Genomic DNA, 19,920 nt, shown 5'->3' with positions numbered 1-19,920 from the left:
TTTAAAGTTTACTTACATGCAAATGAAGCATTGCAAAGATATAATAAAAAAAGTTGAGTAAAAAAAAAAGGCTTATAAATGAATTCGTAATCACACTGATCAGACAATGACAAATTTTTGTAATATTTATTTTTCCTAACATACATACCCGAGGTCTTTATAGTATATGGCTAAAAAGTTTTTTATAAGCATGAGTCCTAAGTTACTCATCAGTTCTCAATTTCTACTGTTTTCTATAAAAGAAAATTATGCTTGCTTCCTAGAAAACCAGTAATAATGGTATTTCTGGAGACTGTGAGAAGAACAATTTTGCATTTTTTTTTCTGAATAGCTTAATGAGACCACTGATTCACTCTTTTAGACTTTCCATCAGTGAGGGTTTGCCTGAAGGACAGTTATTACAGGAGCAAAGTAAAGCTGAAGAAATTGGAAAAAAAGGGAATGGATAAAAAGCAAAAGACCAATGAACTGACCTTAACTGTACAGACTGATTTATAATGAAAACTTACCACTCTGAATCCCCACTTACCAAGCTAATATATTATGTATAGTGTATTATCAGGTAAACTTGGGGAAATATTCCCTTATACTGACCTGCATGCATGAGACAGTATTAAATGACAACTACTGAGCACTGTAAATTAGAAAATGTAATTAGTGCTGCACAGCTATATTCCATCTTTTATGATAGCTATTTGTGCATTACGTACTTGTATTTTTTGGCTGTGATTACCACTTTATTGTACTGCATATGTCCATCACATACTAAAAAACTTAATCTTCCAATTCCTTTGTGAGTGGTGCACACACATGCATCCTTCGTTTATTACCTTGTGCATTATTTTAACCTAAGACCACACCCCTACATACAGATAATTTTTTTCCTTGGACTACAGAAGCGACTATGAGGTTTTGTTCTACTGCTTTAGTATATGAATTACTAATAATTACTTAAAATGAACTGTAAATGGTGTACCTACTAATTTTTTTTTCTAAACAATGATATAGTAATATTTTACTGTTTATAGTAAACCCATTAACCATAAAAATCTCATTTTCATGCCATAAACTCAGTCGCACAACTTCTCTCAGCCTTTGAGATGAAATATGTATCTGCTGTTAATGCACAATCCAGTTACATGATGGAACCTCTCTGTGTTCACAAATATACAGTAGTTCATCCTGGATTTAGCAGTTTCCAATTATTCCTATTCCTTTGTGCCATTTACCCTCACCACAGTTTCATAGTGTTGTGGCCTTTTTCAGTGTTAAATTAGTGTCAATTAGCATTTAGACTCAAGCGCAATCCTTGCCACTATGGCTACGTATTTTGAGTTGTTTTCACTGTGAATTATGTTTTCTTTTATATAAGTGTTCAGTAATTTCCTTTTACTATGAATTGCTCTATTTATTCTTTGCAGAACATAATGCTTCACAGTAAAGGGGTACTTATGGTTCTGTTACCTGTTCACAGCTCAAATTTTTCCAAGTATACTTAATGGTTTTGCTTGGTTTTCTAATTTAAGGTCTCCGTTAAGACCGAGTCTCATAACTTTACAATGTTATACTTTAGTTACAACTGAATCACTCCTTAACTGTAACAAAGAACTCAAGTTTACTTGTGGCCTATCTTTAAATTTACCATTGTCTGTGATTTTGTAGTGAGCAAATTTTCTCTGTGAATATGTCTCAGTATACATTTGGGGCTCAGGCAAGAATTCCTAAGTTCTTCGTCTTCCCTGGATCAAGACTCAATTTCAGCACCTGTTATGTACAGGGCAACAATTGTGAGGTTTGTGAAATTGGCCCACTGACCAACAGTTCCTGTATACTCAAAGGAGGGAGGGCTTATAAATGCCATCCCCAAGGTGTTATTGCAGGCTTACATAGGTGTTGCCTCAAGCATTATTAAACAATCTTTCTATTTTTTCCTCACCTACTGGTACCACTGAGCTCTCAATATAGACTATGGCCATGTTAGATGAAGTTTACATGTTTGCAATATCATCCAATCACTCTAACCATGCTGTACATAATAAGCATTATGCTTCCCCTTCTGCGTCCTCCAATCCCTGTGTTTTTGCCTATGGAGGACTTGACTCCTCTTCAGTCTCCTGCTATGGAAGATTATTCACGACCCCAGGAAAGAATTTCCCTTCAGTTGCTCCATCTACTACCACCTTGTTCTCACCTATCATCAGCAGTGGAGACTAAAGTTCTTACTACTGAGCCACTGCATCTTCAGTGGGTTCCTTTTTCATGGATTGTCTTACAGATCTCACTTGTTATAAGAGCAGTCAGAGGAACTGGTTGCTATTCAGATTCCTGCTTCCCCTTCTGTTCATGGCAGAAATAACTCCAAAGGTTTCCACAGCTTCACCAAGAGTCCCTTTGTCAAATATTACCACTAGTTCTGCCTTGCTTTTGACCTATGACTGTCGCCAATTCCTACTGTGCCACTGAGGCAACTCCTTCAGATTCATGTTGGATTTAGCTGTCCATGTATTCAGTAACTACTTGATTTGTCTCTCTATGGACTCTGGATTTGCGGATTTCTTTATGGACCTAATATATACCTAATATTCACAAGGAATTTGCATATTTGCTATATTTTTCTATGTGAAATGTTCACTCATTAGTTAATTTTCATATCAATTTCATGATTAAATGCACTTTTGTGATCAAACTTAAAATTTAGCGGGTTTTTCTTGAGTTTGAACTAACAAAATATCACAATTTTTTAAAGTAAATTGTATTTTTCCTAACTATACAAACCTGAGGTCCTTTACATAAGGCATTACTATTCAGCGACAGCTGGACTGGTCGTAAGATTTACTAACAAGGTAGTTCGGCAATAACTGCTTGTCCGATGGTCGGGAGTCCCGCCCGACTGGAGGTAAACATATCACTTTGCTTTAGGCCCAGGAACAGAGTGAGGGGTGGCATGAGGTGGGACTATATGTAAAGGACCTCAGGTTTGTAAAGTTAGGAAAAATACAATTTACTTTAAAAAATTGTAATTTGTTCCAACACATTATACAAACCCTCGGTCCTTTACATATGGAAGACTCACTTATTGGTGGGTGGAATCTGAATCTTGTGAACAGACTGGTGTTCACCCAGCCTGGGTTCCCTCCCTGGTCGTACGAGCAAAGGGGGGAACCTAGCCTCTGTCCAACTGATCGGAGTGTGCACTGCAAGATCAGTGGTCAGACCTCTGGACCAATTCATAAGAGGGAGGCAAGCATACCTCTTATGAATAGCAAGCAAGAACTAGGTCCTATGTAAGAGCCAAATATAAAGTATTGTGTTTGTCTCTTACTGGTGTCCGCTTCCCCCCTTGCTAGGGAAGGGACGGATAAACGCTTCTATCCTTAATGAAAGGGGTAGAATGGAGCTCAGTTACGTAGCTTACCTGCATTGTTGTCCTGTCCAGCGTTGTGACCACCGCTACCCTCTGCCCGCAGGGAGAGGGAAGAAAAGAGGGGGGAGAGGAGCCAGTCACACTCTCATTCACTCTCCATTCATGCAGTCTCACAAGAACGAGATGCAACCTTGTCCTGTAAAGGAGCTGGGTAAGCTACACAGCTTGTTGAGCAGCCACCACGGGTCCCAAGGAAAAAGTGTCCAAGGACCTGTGGGCAATATCCTGAAGGTAGGGGGAGGTGAAGGTGGTCTGGTTGGACCACACCCCTGCCTTCAGCACCTGTGCCACGGAAAAGTTCTTGCGGAATACAGGGTTGGACCAATGCCTCTGACTTCGTGGGCTCTCGGACGAAAGGAACTGGTGTCGGCACTCCTGTCTGAGTCGTACGCTTTCCGGATTACCTCACGAAGCCAGAAAGAAACAGTGTTATTGGACACTTCTTTCTTGGTCACCCCGGTGCTAACGAAGAGGCACCGACACTCAGGCCTGAGGTGTCAAGTTTTCTTCAGATAGCGCCATAGCACCCTCACAGGACAAAGCAGCATCTCATCCACATCATTATCGGTAGTCTTCAGGGAAAGGATCGTGAAAGACTTGAACCTGGTGTCAGGGACCGAAGGGTTCCGAGTCTTTGCTACGAAATCCGGGACGAAATCAAGCATAACCGATCCCCATCCCCTCGAGTGTTTAACAACGAAGAAAAGACTGTGAAGTTCTCCTACTCTCTTTGCCAATGCCAGGGCCAGCAGAAAGATGGTCTTGAGGGTCAGATCCCTGTCTGACGACTATCAGAGAGGCTCGTAGGGTTTATGAGTCAAGCTCCTTACGACAGGAGTCACATCCCATCCCGGAGGCCTGAGTTCCCTGGGTGGGCAAGACCTCTCGAAGCTCCTCATTAGGAGAGATATCTTCATGGAGGAGGAAATATCGACTCCTCGCAGCTTAAGAACTAGGGCCAGGGCGGCTCTGTATCCTTTGACTGCGGAGACAGAGAGGAGCTTCTCTCAGCAAAAAAAGATGAGGAAATCCGCTACCTGCTGAAGAGTGGCTCTGAGCAGAGAGAGCCCCTGTATACGACACCAACCACAGAAGATGGAACACTTCCCTGGTATACTGCTGCAGAGGACTGTCTGAGGTAACCAGCCATCTCTGTTGCTGCTCAGCGAGAAAAGCCTCTCGCTCGCAAGAGATGGTGGATAACTGCCAGCCGTGAAGACAGGGAATGAACAGCCTGGTGGTACCATTCTATGTGCGGTTGACACAGCAGGTTGTGCCATGGGGGAATCTCTCGCAGTGCCTCTGAGAGAAGAGCCAGCAGGTCTGGATACCAAATGGCCAGAATCATCCGAAGACTACTGGTGATCAGCACCCTTGCGAATCAGGCAGAACAGGGGAAAGGCATAGACTATGAGGTTGTCCCACGGGTGTCGGAACGCGTCCATGGCAGCTGCCCATGGGTCCGGCACAACTGAGAAGAAAACCTAAAGTTTTCTGTTGTGCCGGGTGGCGAACAGATCCAATAGTGGACGCCCCCACAGGTCGAAGAGCCTTTCTGCCACGTTTGGGTGAAGAGACCATTCGGTCCCAATCACCAGATTCTGGCGGCTGAGCTTGTCTGCCACTACATTCCTCTTGTCTGGAATGTATCTGGCTGACAGCTCTACTGAAAGAGCTACGGCCTACTCGTGCACCTGCATCATCAACCGGTGCAATGGGAGGGACACTAGGCCCCCGTTTGTTGATGTACGCCACTACCGTGGTGTTGTCGCTCATCAATACCACTGAGCGTCCCATCAGTCGTTCCCGGAACTCTTGGAGTGCAAGGAACGCAGCCTTGAGTTCCAGGAAGTTGATGTGAAGGTGCCTGTCGTGATGGTTCCACACTCCTGCAAGCAGCAACTCTTCCAGGTGTGCGCCCCAACCCTCGGTCAATGCGTCTGAGAACAGAAGCATCTCTGGAGGGGGAGTGCACAGGGGCACTCCTATTAAGAGGTTCCTGTCGTCTAGCCACCAGGCAAGGCCCTCCGTTACTTCCTCCATGAGAGGAACCAGGAAGGATTGTGGATCTCATGCCTGTGACCAGCACTCCTTTAGTCTCCATTGAAGAGACGGCAGGTGAAGACGCCCGTAAAGGACTAACTTCTCTAGTGACGACAGGTGACCGATCATAACTTGCCACTGCTGAGCTGACTGTTCCTGTCATGACAGGAACTGTCTGGCTGCCTCCCTGAACCTGCTGATCCGCGAGTCTGCGGGGAAGACTCGTGCTGCTACCGTATCGATCAGCATACCCAGGTACTTTATCCTCTGCTTGGGTTTAAGATCTGACTTCTCGACATTTACCACGATCCCCAGATCGTGGCATAAGTCTAGGAGTTAATCTCTGTCCTGAATGGGCCCAAGCTGACACCAGAGTGAACACTCACGTAAACACATTTGGGGCGGTTGAGAGACTGAAACAAAGTGCCCTGAATTGGTACACCGTCCTGTTGAGAATAAAGCGGAGGTTCCTGGAGGACTGGTGGATGGGTATTTGGAAATACGCATCCTTCAGGTCCACCGAAAGTAGGAAATCGTTCTCCCTGATGGAATCAAGCACTGAGCGCGCTGTTTCCATTGTGAACAGTCTGGCGAACGAAACAGTTCAAGGGAGAGAGATCTTTCACCAGTCTCCAGCCCCCCGTAGATTTCTCCACCAGGAAGAGTCGCTGTAGAAACCAGGTGACTGATCTCACACAATCTCCACAGCTCCTTTGCTCAGCATGGTCTTGATTTCTTTTTTCAGTGCTACATCCCTGGCAGAACAGGGGACGTACGTCTGAAGGTGGACCGGGTGTGAGGTGAGAGGTGGCCTCGACTTGAAGGGCAGTAGGTATCCCTACCGAAGCGAAGAACATCCATTACCCAGGTCTCGGCTCCGTAGCGCTGCCAAGTTGCCCTATGGCTCGCCAGGCAGGACCCCCCCTTCCGGCAGCAGACGAGGGGGAACGCCACCTCTAGCGTTTCCCTCTCTTCCCCTTCCGCTTAGCCGCTCTCCCGCGAGAGGAGGCTTGAGAGGAAGGCTGACACTCACCTCTCTAAGCGAAAGAGGAAGGCTGGGTCTTCCCTCAGGCTACCCTCGACGGTGCTAACGTCTTAGGAGCGGAGGAAGTGCTAGCCAAGCTCCGAGGCTTGGAAGCAGTTGATCGAGACTGCCCAGAAGTCTTTGTAACTGCCTGGTGTACTAAGTGGTCACTGTCCTCAGTTCTCTGCTTTTCCACCGCAGTGTCCACCATCTCTCTGGGGAAGAGAGAGGAGGAACCCAGCAACGGTTCGTTACATAGACCCAACGTCACCTCTCGACTGGCCGCTCTGGTTACACGTGTCAGGATTGAGTCCCGCCTCCTCAGATCAAGGTTGGGAAAAGGTTGTCCCACAGGTTGGCCGTCTGGTGGGCGAGGTAGGAGATGGCCCTACCTCCAGACTGGCAGTGTCTCCCGAACGCCGAGTCTTCCTCGGGAACAATAGGTCCCAAGGAGATTGCGACTCTGGATGCTGTGAGGGACCACAGATCCAGCCAAGAGACGGCCTGGAAAGCTGCCATGGCAGTGGATTCCAGGGCCAATGCCTCTTGCTGTGAGAACCAGAGGTTCTCAGACAGCAGGTGATGAAGAGGTACTGCCTGAGTTAGCCGAGCTATCTCCGGATCAACCTGCTTGGTCGGTAACAGGTCTACCGAAGGAACATCTAAACGCCATTGACGAGGCAGAGGAGGGGAAACCAGCTTGTCCAACCTGCTGGACCTGAGTGAGTCCTCCTGTCCGGAGACGAGAGCATTCACTTGGTCCAAAACACAGTCGGCCAAGGAAGACTGGGGTAGTCCCACTGTTGCTCTGGTTCCTTCTTATGACCCCAGAGTGACTAACCTCGATGGAGGGTCAGAGGGAGTAACCACCGATCCTTCCCCGAGGTCGTTGTGCTGACGAATCAGCGCAATAACCTCTGCAAAGGACCTCTGTATCTCTGGGGTGATCGTGTCCTGAGGCAATGGACCGTCAGATCCATCCAGGCCGATCACCTCCCGAGACACTCTTCCACCAAGAGGAAGAACCTTGCCAGACCTCTCGTGGTCTCCTCCAACCACTTGCACATACGATCTGCTTGGTCCAAGGACCGAGCCAGGATCGTAGGCTCTCGTGGCCGGACCGTAAGGAGCGCACTCCTCACGGTCACTCCTGTTCACCTCACTCCTCCCGGTGTAGCCCAAGGAGGTTGAGGGACAGGTGAGGAAGACCTGATGCTCCTGCCCTGCCTACCAGCAGAGCCAGCAGGCTGGGAGGACTGCAGGCGATCGCCAACCCATGGTGGTGATCAAGCTGCAGGTCTGGACCAGCGGTCTCCATGCGGAGAAGCGCTAGACCAAGGATGGTAGCGTCGGTCTCATGCGTCAGGGGAGCTACTACCAGTCGTGCAAGCCATCCGGTTCCAGTGAGAGCGATGGTCGGGGGACTGGTAGTGTCCGCTAACACGGTGAGAGCGAGCACCATCCTCACGATGCACCACAGTACCAGAAGCAGCCGAGGCTGGTCCTGATGACTGAGGGGAGACCTCTTCCCAGCCTTGACAAGTGAACGGTCTGGTGGGACCGTCACATCAACCCTGGGAACTGGGGGATCGCTACAAGAGCGATCTCCAGTCTGGCGAGTCACCTGAGCGACTCTTACCAACTCTGCTCCGTGCCTGGATCCTGACAGTGAGCATGCTCAGTCATCTGGTTCCTGGCTGCACGCACGCGTACACTTGGTGACGCGAGCGAGCAAGTGGCCGAGACAGTTCCCGGTCTGGAGATGGAACCTCTGGAGCCAGGAGCAGAGATACCAGCTGTAACTGGTACCTCCACGGTCCCTATCTTCTACTTCCCTGAGGAAGGGAAGACGGGCCGCATTCCCAGAGGAATGGGAGGACCAGCGGAAGACCCACCTGTCTCGCTGGAGTGGGACAGACCCTTAGAAGTCTCTGAGCGAGACTTCTTGGGGGGGGGCAAGGCCAACTTCTTCCTCGGCAGCTGGGGGGCCTTGGAAGTTGAAGGAGAAGAGGCGGCAGAAGACAACGACGAAGATGAAGACAAAGAAAACAACGACACCTTCCTCTTCTTCCTGGACTTCTTCTTCCCCAGCTTCTTTTGGACAACAGACAGGTCCTCCATCCAGGATGGAGCTGGGGCAGTTGCGGTGGCAACACGGCCCAACTCCACCTGTCTGGAGGGACCTGTGGGAGTGGCAGCACTTCCACGGGCAGGAACGGAAGCAGCAGGTACAGCAACAGCTACAGGAGGACGATCCAGGGGAGAGCTCTTCAGGCACGCGAAGTCAGGGGGCGGAGTGAGGATAACAAAATCAGGTGGAGAAGGAACCATCTCCCTCCGGGGCATGTACGGCAGCGGAGCTTGTACCGCGGCTGAAGGGGTAACCATAGTCACGTGCTGGGTGTACACAAGGTGCGGAGCAGCATAACCTGGTGTCGACAAGGTTGTGGTCGTCCTCGTCTCCAGGCCGTGAGTGACCGGGGCTGCAGCCAGATGATGAATCAGCCCCTGAATATCCAGAGTGCCTGGAAGACTCAGATATAACCATACCTGCTGGAGATCTCCATCCGCAGAGGCAGACACATCTATAGAAGCAACAGTCAGGTTAATGGGGAGGGGGGGGGGGGGGGGGGGGGGGGGGGGGGGGGGGGGGGGGGGGGGGGGGGGGGGGGGTTGTTTCTGTTTTGTGTTTTTCCAAGAGGAGGATGGATCCCACCCCAAATGGACAGAAGACCCCGAGTACAACTCAAGGTCAGGGTGTCGCCCTCCTTCCTCTACACTTGACAAATCAAGCGAAGAGGCGGAGGGGGACACATCCCCCGAAGGGGAGAGAGCTATACGCGGGAGCTGACGAGGAGGAAGGAAAGAAGATGACGTGTCGGTCACCAAAGGTGTCAAGGGAGAGCTTTCCAACGACAACTTGGCGGCCTTATGCGGCTTCTTCCTCTTCTTGTACAACTCCCAATGCTCCTCCGACCAAGAGACACAAACATCACAAGTTACTGACCGAGAGCATTCATGCCCTCAGCATCTAGAACATAAGGGATGAGGGTTCACAGTCTCGTTGGACCTAAAAGCACCATACTTATGGCCTCCCAATCCAGAGAATACTCTCCGGTTGGATGGGGCCGAGGGGGCTTCTTTGATTCGTGGGACTGCATGATACCAGCGATGTGATCCCCGAACAAATATACAAATAATGATAACAAAGTACTTACAATCATTCCACAACTATTCTAATAGAGAAAGGTTGAAGTAATCCAAATTTGGTACAAATTTTACGAAAAGAGGCGGACAGAGTGGCGAGCACACGTCTTCACCCGACAGCGGTCGAAAGCAAAGTGATATGTTTACCTCGAGTCGGGCGGGACTCCCGACCATCGGACAAACAGTTACTGCCGAACTATCTTGTTAGTAAATTTTACGACCGGTCCAGCTGGCGCTGAATCGTAATTCCTTACGTAAAGGACCGAGGGTTTGTATAACATGTTAGAACAACGGCAGTTTTAGGCTTTTTATAGGGGTTCTAAGTATTTGCAGGGGGGGTCAGGTATGAATCCCCCAAAAATACGGGGGGTCCACTTTACTAAAATATCATCACAATAATATGATATTTATGATATTAGGAAAAGTTCTCCAAAAACTATTCTGGGAAAACTGAAGAACAATGACCTAATTATCATTCCTGGACTGACCTAAAATTTTACTTTAACATAATTTTCTGTGTATTCTAAAAATGCTACTTTAAGTATTGCTCTGAAGAATTCCACAATCTGCCACTACTATTTCCTCTGATATATTTACAAATCCAGATACTACTGAGAAAATGATTACTACCTCCCTTGGTGATTCATAATTCCTTTTACCAGATCTGTCAGAACCTGAGATGGAATATCAGAAAACCAACTTTCCATCATGTCAACAGACCATTATTACTATCTTTTAATTAATTTACCCAGACTGCTAAAATGACATTCTTAAAACTCTCATTGAGCACCCTCACCTTGGTCTCTTCACCAAAGGGAACAGCAATAAAGATGTAAATAAAATGAGATTATGCAATGTTATGTTTTAAGGCATAAAAAGTTTCTGATAGAAACCTTTATCCATAAGATACCTTATTCCACATGAAACTAACCCCAGTTGCACCATTATCCTGGAAATGCACCAGCTTCTTCCAGCTAGCATCCTTCTGCCACTCTAATCGCACAATGGGAAGCATTTAAGTTGGTTTCTTCCAACACACAATCAAACCACAAACCAGGATAAGAACAAATTTAATGGAGTAAAGGCTATAAGTAAGAAATCTTAGTACAAGAGGAAACTGGCACAAAGACTAGACACAAAGGGATCTGGCAAAGTGCAGTTGGGAAGTTGATAGTACAGTCCCACAACAGAAAAAACGTAGAAGTAAAGCAACAACAGGTGCCCGGGAACAGAAAAGAAGTTCACTCTTTTCAGGATAATGATGGGACCAAGAACATTTCTACTTGAAGTAAGAGATCTTATGATTAATGGGTTGTAATAAAGAAACATACATAACCTGAAACAGATTCTAAAAGCTTATTCAAGCAAGAGACTAAAGTCATAATTTTCACTGAGCTGGTGATACAATATGGTGCTGTCTTATAAGAGGAAAATGCTTAACGTATCAGAATATTATATGGACAAAAGTACAAATGCAACGTAGAAGTAAATGAAGAAACTTCATGAATGCTGTGGAATATAACGACGAAATGTGTAAACACTACATACGAAAAATAATTGACAAGTGATGGGAGGAAAATGAAAGTGGAATATCTGAAAACAAAGCAAAGCAAAAGTAATACAGATTAAATTGGTTCAATCACTTGTGATTTCTAGATTCCAAACGTATAGTACAGTAATAAACTGTACATGAGTGATAAACCCCAAATTCAATCATTCCAAAGAATTAAAACAGTGTTTTAATAACAATCATATCAATAAACCCTAAAAAGAACAAAAAGAGTACCGTAGGGAAGTGTGTTTGCAAGCAGAAGAGAGGTTAAACGAGTGTCAACACTATACTTTAAGATATCCCAGTTCAGATGTCATTCTAACCATATACTTTAAGAAATGTCTCCTGTTGTGCTTTTATGTGATTTTATGGAAATTATACATCCAACAATAATGCAAGCCATTTCCAAATGAAATGCAATGTAACAAAGTGACATAATACACTATTTCTATAATACAGTACTAGCCAAAAAGGAACACTATATACTACTACTTGAATACGTAAAGAAATGAGGATTGAGCAAGCTCTGTGAGGCAACTTTACTTAAATATTTCTTGCTGATATACATACCCTCCAATTCTAAACACTATCATAGGATACAAATAGTAATAAATATAGAAATGCTACGTGAGAGAACACAAATTTTTACATCTATCACATCAGCATTTACCTAAAATACAACTAGATATTGGGCCTTATGAATAGGTACAGTAGCATCATACAATAGATGTTCAACAGTCACACATAAACACACACACACACTAAAGCATGCAATAAAAAGCATGCAGTCATTACCATCATTAGATTTAAAGCACAGCAAACTAAGCAAATTGGAGCTTTTTGAGTTTAACGAGTACAAATCAATGGCAACAAGATCAACAAAATGGGGAGACTATTTATAAAATGGTTGATAAAGGATTAAGAAAAAACATGCAATGGTGTGTGTGTAACTGTCTGTGTCCCCTAAGACATCACACTGGCCAAGTTGAAGTTCTTGCCTTTAGGGATGATGAACTACAATATTAATCAAGTGCTACAGTGGTCTCGTTATCATGCACACATGATTATGTGTACTTACAACTATTTCTTGAATATTTTGTTAAATTACTTTCATACTTATAAAAGAAATGTTTCACCACAAAGAGGTTCCTGAATATCCTCTCTTAACTAAAACACAATAAACTAAAACAGTTCATGAATGAGACATTATGCCATTATAATACTTCATCCCATAAGAGCAAAAACTTGAAAACAATTTTATAAAGGCAATGATTCTTTTATTCCAATAAAGCTAAAGCCAAAGATGGGAGACACTGCAACAACACTTCATAAACAACATGCAAACTATGCAAATGATTTTTTGACACAGCAAATAAAGCCCTTAATTGCTTTATCAACCTGTTATTGGCAATACTACATGCCAAGGTAAAAATGAAAGAAGGCTACAACTACTGAACCTGCCAACATTACAAAGCATAACTTGTGTTACTGGCTGCTACAGTACTTCAATCTTTTGACATTTGAGTTTCAAACAGCATAAATAAACATGCTAAAATGTAATAATCCGATTTTTTGTTCTTTCCCTATTATTCAGTAATAATACTGTAAGGTTTTAACTTGGTGTAAACAGGGTAGCTACCGAGCAGTTTAAGCTAACCCAGTACAAGATAGGAGAAATAAAAAAATAGTTCTAAACATATTGATGAGATATTCCCAGTGTTAGTACATTTATGCTACTTAACTTCCCTCAAAACCAGATCCTAACCTTCAACCAACATGAAGATTACAAGTAACTAAACCTGTATCTACTTGATAATAACTAAACCTAAATTGCATAAAAATGCTACACTTGTTCACATTTACATAACATGAACAAAATATTAAGGAAAATCTTATGAATACCAATATACTACTTCCTCAATACTAATCATAGGCACCATGAATAACACACCCCCTGTGATAAAGGAACTCCAGTATCCTACCATGTAACCTTATTCCTTACGTGAATTAAATTAAATTTAGATGCTTCAATGCTGAGATCAGCCTTACATTTCCAACTAATTCAAATAACACCTTGAAAATTAATACTATATCCTATTAAAACTGCTATGCTGCTTAAAGGCCTTAAAAATAACTTTCCAATGCATTATGCATTTGTGGATGGTACGTTTTGCAAAGCACTCTTACCTGATGTGCATAGGACGGTTTTACATGTTCAGTAAATGAGCTGCACATGAATGTTGAATAAATTAAAACCAGTATAAAAATAAATACGGTCGTATAAATACTAAACTAAACATGTCTTCATAACAATATATAAAATTATGATCGAATCAACAATGAACTATGATCTACATATTATGCTGCTTCATAAAAGCAGGCTCCTCAGATTCTATTTGAAAATCAATTTACAATAGTATAGCAAAAGATCACACTTCACACAACAATGCAAGTAAGTAGCCTTTGGCCTGGATATTTCTTTCAGTATAGAGATAAAGATTGCTGTAATCCAACTCTGATGTAAATAATCATAATGATCTTTTACCAGAAATGCCACACACACATACATACAAAAATAAAAAATAACGACAAGGTACAAGCCAGTTCAGAAGTTACGAGTAACTGCCGGCATGCAGGATCCCTCAATGGAATACAAACCAAGTCCCTCTCATCCAACCCAGCCCAAATAAAAATTATCCTTCAAGAAAGCAATGGCTTCTTTGAATGGGAATATTTTCCCCCAGATAAAATAAAGTACTAATGCAGCCTTTTGTTGCACATTCTCCCTAGTAAGTTTTCTTAAGTACAGTAACAGAATTCTGCTGAGACGACTGCCTTCTGCATAAATAATAAAAGATAAAAAAGTGAAAATAAAAATATTTTTGGATAAAGAAAGGAAAAAATAAGAATCCAGCCTTGCACACAGGCTTCAAAAGATTACTACAAAGCTGCCCACTACCAAGCATCATGTTTCAAGATTCTGAGGGCTAATTTATTTCAAAAGAATTATTCGCTGTAAAAAGTGCAATAAGTCAAGGTCAATGAATGACAACATAATTCAAAATGCAAGCTGTAAAAATAAAAGTAAACAGGAAAACTCCTACATTTACTGACCTTATCTCATAATTCATAATTCCTGCAATATTGAAATTAATCTTTCATTAAACAGAATTTAAGAATTTTGATATTACATTTTTACAATGAAAGTCACATGAGCTCATTAGAATTAAATGTTGTAATCTTTAATAAGCCACTCAGAATGTAAACAATAATGTTGGTTTTGGCTGCCAGTGGATTACAACTCGTAGGCTGTCTCGCCGTAACTAACCTCCTGAAGAAGGTCCTGAGCTGCTATGGCCTTGAGCACATTTTTCTTACTTGTTTCACAAACTTCACCACCAACCATCAGCTCGTCTAACATAAAGTAAGCCTTCTCAAAATTGAAAATAATATCCAACTCACATACCTGTTGATAATACAAAATTAAGAAAATTAATGTAATTAATATGAAGAAACTGTGATCCAGTAACTGAAAGCCTTAAGTTTCATATCCTCCATTACTACAGTACTCATCATAAAAATGATATTGTAATGATACAATTAAGTTTGTTCATACTTACCTGGCAGATATATATATAGCTGATAATTCCGACGACCGACAGAATTTAAAACTTACGACACACGTAGTGGGAGTCAGGTGGTTAGTACCCATTCCCGCCGCTGGGAGGCGGGTATCAGGAACCATTCCCATTTTCTATTCATAATTTTTATTTCCACTGTCTCCTGAAGGGAGGTGGGCGGGTAATTAATTATATATATCTGCCAGGTAAGTATGAACAAACTTAATTGTATCATTACAATATCATTTTGTTCATGCAACTTACCTGTCAGATATATATATAGCTGAATCCCACCTTTGGTGGTGGGAGAGACAGAATAGAGGATTTAGGAAACACATATATGCAGATATTTGATATCTTGGTTCCTTACCTGTTAGCATAGCTGGCTTCGTGATTACTGCCACGTAAGTCTGCTTGTGCTACTAGAGTTGCCAGCAAGGTAGAGACCTATGAAGCTGGTGCACTCCAGATGATCTGTCAACAGGGGCGAGACCACGACGTGACTAGACCATGGACCATACTAATGAGGGCAACGAAACAAAAATACAACCACCTGGCTTAGTTTACCAAAGGTATCCCACTTAACTAAGCTAATGGAAGGGAGACCCGCCCCAGGCGGTCACCCCACAACCATAAAACACAAGTTAAAAAACCCCCCTAATCCCTAAAGGATAGGATGAGTGTTACCTCCTGCCCCCAAAACAGTGTCTGCAGCAATGTATGGTCCGAGGGAGAAGCAATTTTCGTATGTCACTTTCACCTCCCGCAGGTATTGTGAAGCGAACACCGAATTGCTTCTCCAAAATGTGGCATTCAAAATATCTTTGAGTGCCATATTTTTGTGAAAAGCTACCAAAGTAGCAATAGCTCTCACCTCGTGAGCTTTCACTTTCAGAAGCTTCAAATCACTATCACTGCACTTATCATGAGCTTCTTTAATCGTACTTCTGATGAAGAACGCCAGTGCGTTCTTCGACATAGGAAGATCAGGCTTCCTCACTGAACACCACAAATTGTCAGACGAACCTCTGCAAGCTTTAGTTCTCTGCAGATAGAACTTTAGAGCCCTGACAGGACACAGGAATCTCTCACGTTCATTTCCCACTATTTCTGACAACCCTTTGATTTCAAAGGTCCTCGGCCACGGGTTGGAAGGATTCTCGTTCTTTGCTAAGAACGCAGGACTTGAAGAACAAATCGCATTATTGTCCGAAAACCCAATCTGCTTGCTAATGGCCTGGATTTCGCTAACCCTCTTCGCCATCGCCAGAGCGGTTAGGAAGATCGTTTTCTTCGTCAGATTCCTCAGAGAAACTGAATGAAGCGGTTCGAAGTGACTTGACATCAAAAACTTGAGCACCACATCCAAGTTCCACGAGGGTACTTTAGGCTGGATGACCTTCTTAGTCTCGAAAGATCTAATGAGATCATGAAGGTCTTTATTATTAGTCAAATCGAGTTCTCTGTGCCTGAAGACTACAGAAAGCACGCTCCTGTACCCTTTAATAGTTGGAACAGCTAACTTCACTTCCTCTCTCAGATAAAGAAGGAAGTCAGCTATCTGGCTCACAGAGGTTGTGGTGGAGGAAATGCCCTTCTTCCTGCACCAGGATCTGAAGACAGCCCACTTCGATTGGTACAGAGCAATTGAGGAGGGCCTCCTTGCGGTGGCAATCGCCTTCGCCACAGGTCTTGAAAAACCCCTCGCTCTGGCCAACTTCTTGATAGTCTGAACGCAGTCAGACTCAGAGCGGGGAGGTTTTTGTGGTACCTCTCGAAGTGGGGCTGTCTGAGTAGATCTTTCCTTAAGGGCAGAGTCCTTGGAAAGTCTACCAAGAAGGACATCACCTCTGTGAACCAGTCGGCTGCTGGCCAGAAGGGGGGCGATGAGTGTCATCCTCGCTCCTTCCGATGCCGCGAACTTCCTCATCACTTCCCTGAGGATCTTGAGCGGGGGAAAATCAGGAAAAGTATATGTCTAGACCCGACCAACTCCAAAGTAGGGCGTCTACTGCGACTGCTCCCGGGTCCAGAACTGGGGAGCAATACAGCTGAAGTCTTTTCGTCCTGGAAGTTGCGAACACGTCCACCTGCGGACAACCCCACAGGTTCCACAGCGACTGGCAAACCTCCTGGTGAAGGGTCCACTCTGTCGGCAAAAGCTGTCCTCGTCAACTGAGAAGGTCCGCTCGAACATTCTGTACTCCCGACACGAACCTTGTCAGGATAGTGACGTCTTGCGCTTTCGCCCATAAAAGGAGTTCCTTTGCGATGGCAAACAGAGAAGGCGAGTGAGTTCCCCCTTGATTTCTTAGGTATGCCAGTGCTGTGGTGTTGTCCGAGTTGATATGAATGACTTTGCCGGATATTTCCTCCTGGAAGAACCTGAGCGCCAGGTAAATCGCTGACAGCTCTTTCAGATTGATGTGCCAGGACACCTGTTCCCCTCTCCAGGTGCCTGACACTTCCTTCCCTCCTAGTGTTGCTCCCCAACCCGTGGACGACGCGTCGGAAAACAACACTAGGTCGGGGTTCCGAAGTTTGAGAGAGAGCCCTTCTGCGAGCTTCCGTGGATCTGACCACCAACTTAGGTGATCCTTCACCTCTCTCGTTAAACACAAGATCGCCTCCAGATCTTGTTTGTTCTTCCAATTGTTGGCTAGGAAGAATTGAAGAGGTCTGAGGTGCAACCTTCCCAGAGAAACAAACTTCTCCAGTGAGGAAATGGTCCCCAGCAGACTCATCCATTCCCTCACCGAGCATGTTTCCTTCCCCAGAAAGGTCGCCACTTTTTCCAAGCATTGAAGTTGCCGCCCCTGGGATGGAAAAGCCCGAAAAGCCACTGAGTCCATCTGAATCCCCAGATAGACTAAGGATTGAGAAGGAGTCAAATGTGACTTTTCGAGGTTTACCAGAAGCCCCAGGGACTTCGCTAACGACATGGTCGTGTGCAGGTCCTCCAGACACCGGTCTCGCGATGAAGCTCAAATAAGCCAGTCGTCTAGGTAGAGAGATCCTTATATTCTCCAGATGAAGCAGCCTTGCCACGTTCTTCATCAGAATGGTGAAAACCATCGGCGCTGTGGTCAGACCGAAGCAAAGTGCCCTGAATTGGAATACCTTCCCCTTCAGGACAAATCGCAAGTATTTCCTTGATTGGGGATGGATGGGGACGTGAAAATACGCGTCTTGGGAGGTCTAGTGAGACCATCCAATCCCCCGGTCTCAAAGCTGACAGCACAGATTGAGGCGTCTCCATCTTGAATTTTTTCTTTGTGACGAAGAGGTTTAGGCTGCTGACATCGAGGACGGGTCGCCACCCCCCCGATTGTTTCGGCACTAGGAACAGACGGTTGTAAAAGCCTGGAGATTCCAGGTCGAAGACCTGTTCCACCGCTTGCTTCATGATCATTTGTTCTAGCAGATCGAAAAGCACTTTCTGTTTCTCTCCTCGATACGAGGGAGACAAATCCTTTGGTGTTGAGGATAGCGGGGGTGACTTCAAGAACGGAATCCTGTATCCCTTCCTCACAATATCTAGCGACCAAGGGTCGGCATCTCTCTCTTCCCAGGCTTTCGCGAACAGAAGAAGCCTGGCTCCTACCGGCGTCTGAAGGACTTCCAAATCACTTTCTACTCTTTGACGGAGCAGGGGTTTTCCCTCTGGAAGAGCCTCTTCCTCGAGAGGCTGTTTTCGAGGAATATCCAGTACGAAAGGGCTTCGGTTTCTTGGTAAAAGAAACACCAGAAGAGGAAGCAGCTGCTGGTCTTCTAGAAGACTGAGCCAGAAGATCTTGCGTTGCCTTCTCCTGAAGGCTCGATGCTATGTCCTTAACCATAGTCTGGGGGAAGAGATGGTCTGAAAACGGAGCGAAGAGCAAGTCCGCCTTTTGCGCTGGAGAGACGGATTTGGCTGTGAAGTTACAGAAGAGTGCTCTCTTCTTGAGAATCCCCGAGCTAAAGTGAGTAGCCAACTCCTCAGAACCATCCCTGACGGCCTTGTCCATACAAGAAAGTACACGGGATGGTATCAGAACTCCTTGACCTGGCATCCAAAACTCCAAGACACCAGTCGAGAAAGTTGAAGACCTCTAGAGTCCTGAAGAGGCCTTTTAGATGGAAGTCGAACTCGTTATGGGTCCAAGTGACTTTTGATGAAGACAGAAGAGCTCTTCTGGAAGCGTCCACGATGCTCCCGAAATCACCCTGAGCAGAGGCTGGTAGTTTAACACCTACGTCCTCTCCCGTCTCGTAACACATGCCTCCTTTACCGCAGAGTCTTGATGGCGGTAAAGCCAAAGAGGACTTTCCTGACGCTTTCCTCTTCTCCATCCAATCATGGATTTTCCGGAACGCTTGCTTCGTGGAAAGCGACTTCTTCATTTTAACGAACCCCGATGCCTTCGATGCTTTAAAAGAAGAAAATTGAGAAGGGGGAGTACGAGGGGCTTCCGGTTGGAAAGTTTCTCCAAACTCCAACTGTAGAAGACGCATCAAAACTTTATAGTCCGATGAGACAGGAGCTGGCTGCTGCTCTTCCTCTGCTTCGACTAAATCATCGCTAACTCCTTCCTCAGAAACTGGAGAAGTTGGAGGTAATCCTGAAGAAAAATGACGAACAGGTAGGGTTCCCTCTTCCACCTGAACTTGCGTTGGTGAGGAACTGGCGTCCACCAGCGCGCGCTTGGCGTCCGAAGCCACACGTTTGGCGCCGACAGGTGCGCGCTCGACATCTACTAATGCACGCCTGGCGTCCACTGGCGCACACCGAGCGTCCACTAGTGCACGCTTGGCGTCCACTGGCGCGCGCCGAGCGGCCGCCAGCGCGCGGCCGCCGTCCACTGGTGCACGTTTATCAACAACAGGTGCGCGTTTGGCGGCAACGGAAGCGCGCTCCACTTGCACAGAAGCGCGCTCAGCGTCCACAGCTCGCTTACGAACATTCGAAGACGTGCGAGCGGGAGAAATCTCATCCTGAGAGCGAGAAACAAACTTCTCACCTCCTCTAGAGAGCTGCTGGGGAGCAGAACGAACTCTAGAGGGAGACTCG

General features: G+C 45.3%; 1 protein-coding gene across 5 annotated transcripts in view; it reads right to left on the bottom strand.

Moving 5' to 3' along the window:
• LOC135197888 (AP-1 complex subunit sigma-2-like) overlaps nt 1–19,920 on the bottom strand; it is a 155,653-nt gene that overhangs the window by 95,313 nt on the left and 40,420 nt on the right. For all 5 annotated transcript variants that reach the window (XR_010310676.1, XM_064225099.1, XM_064225097.1 and 2 more), the window contains exon 4: nt 14,579–14,716. Coding sequence is in view for 4 of the 5 variants with exons in the window: in XM_064225099.1 (XP_064081169.1) it covers nt 14,579–14,716 (138 nt within the window). In the remaining variant the exon portion in view is untranslated. The remainder of the gene's footprint in view (nt 1–14,578; nt 14,717–19,920) is intronic.

The sequence above is a fragment of the Macrobrachium nipponense genome, chromosome 21, assembly GCF_015104395.2.
Source record: "Macrobrachium nipponense isolate FS-2020 chromosome 21, ASM1510439v2, whole genome shotgun sequence".
In the NCBI taxonomy this organism is placed as follows: Eukaryota; Metazoa; Arthropoda; class Malacostraca; order Decapoda; family Palaemonidae; genus Macrobrachium; species Macrobrachium nipponense.
This window is presented reverse-complemented; position numbering and strand designations above follow the sequence as displayed.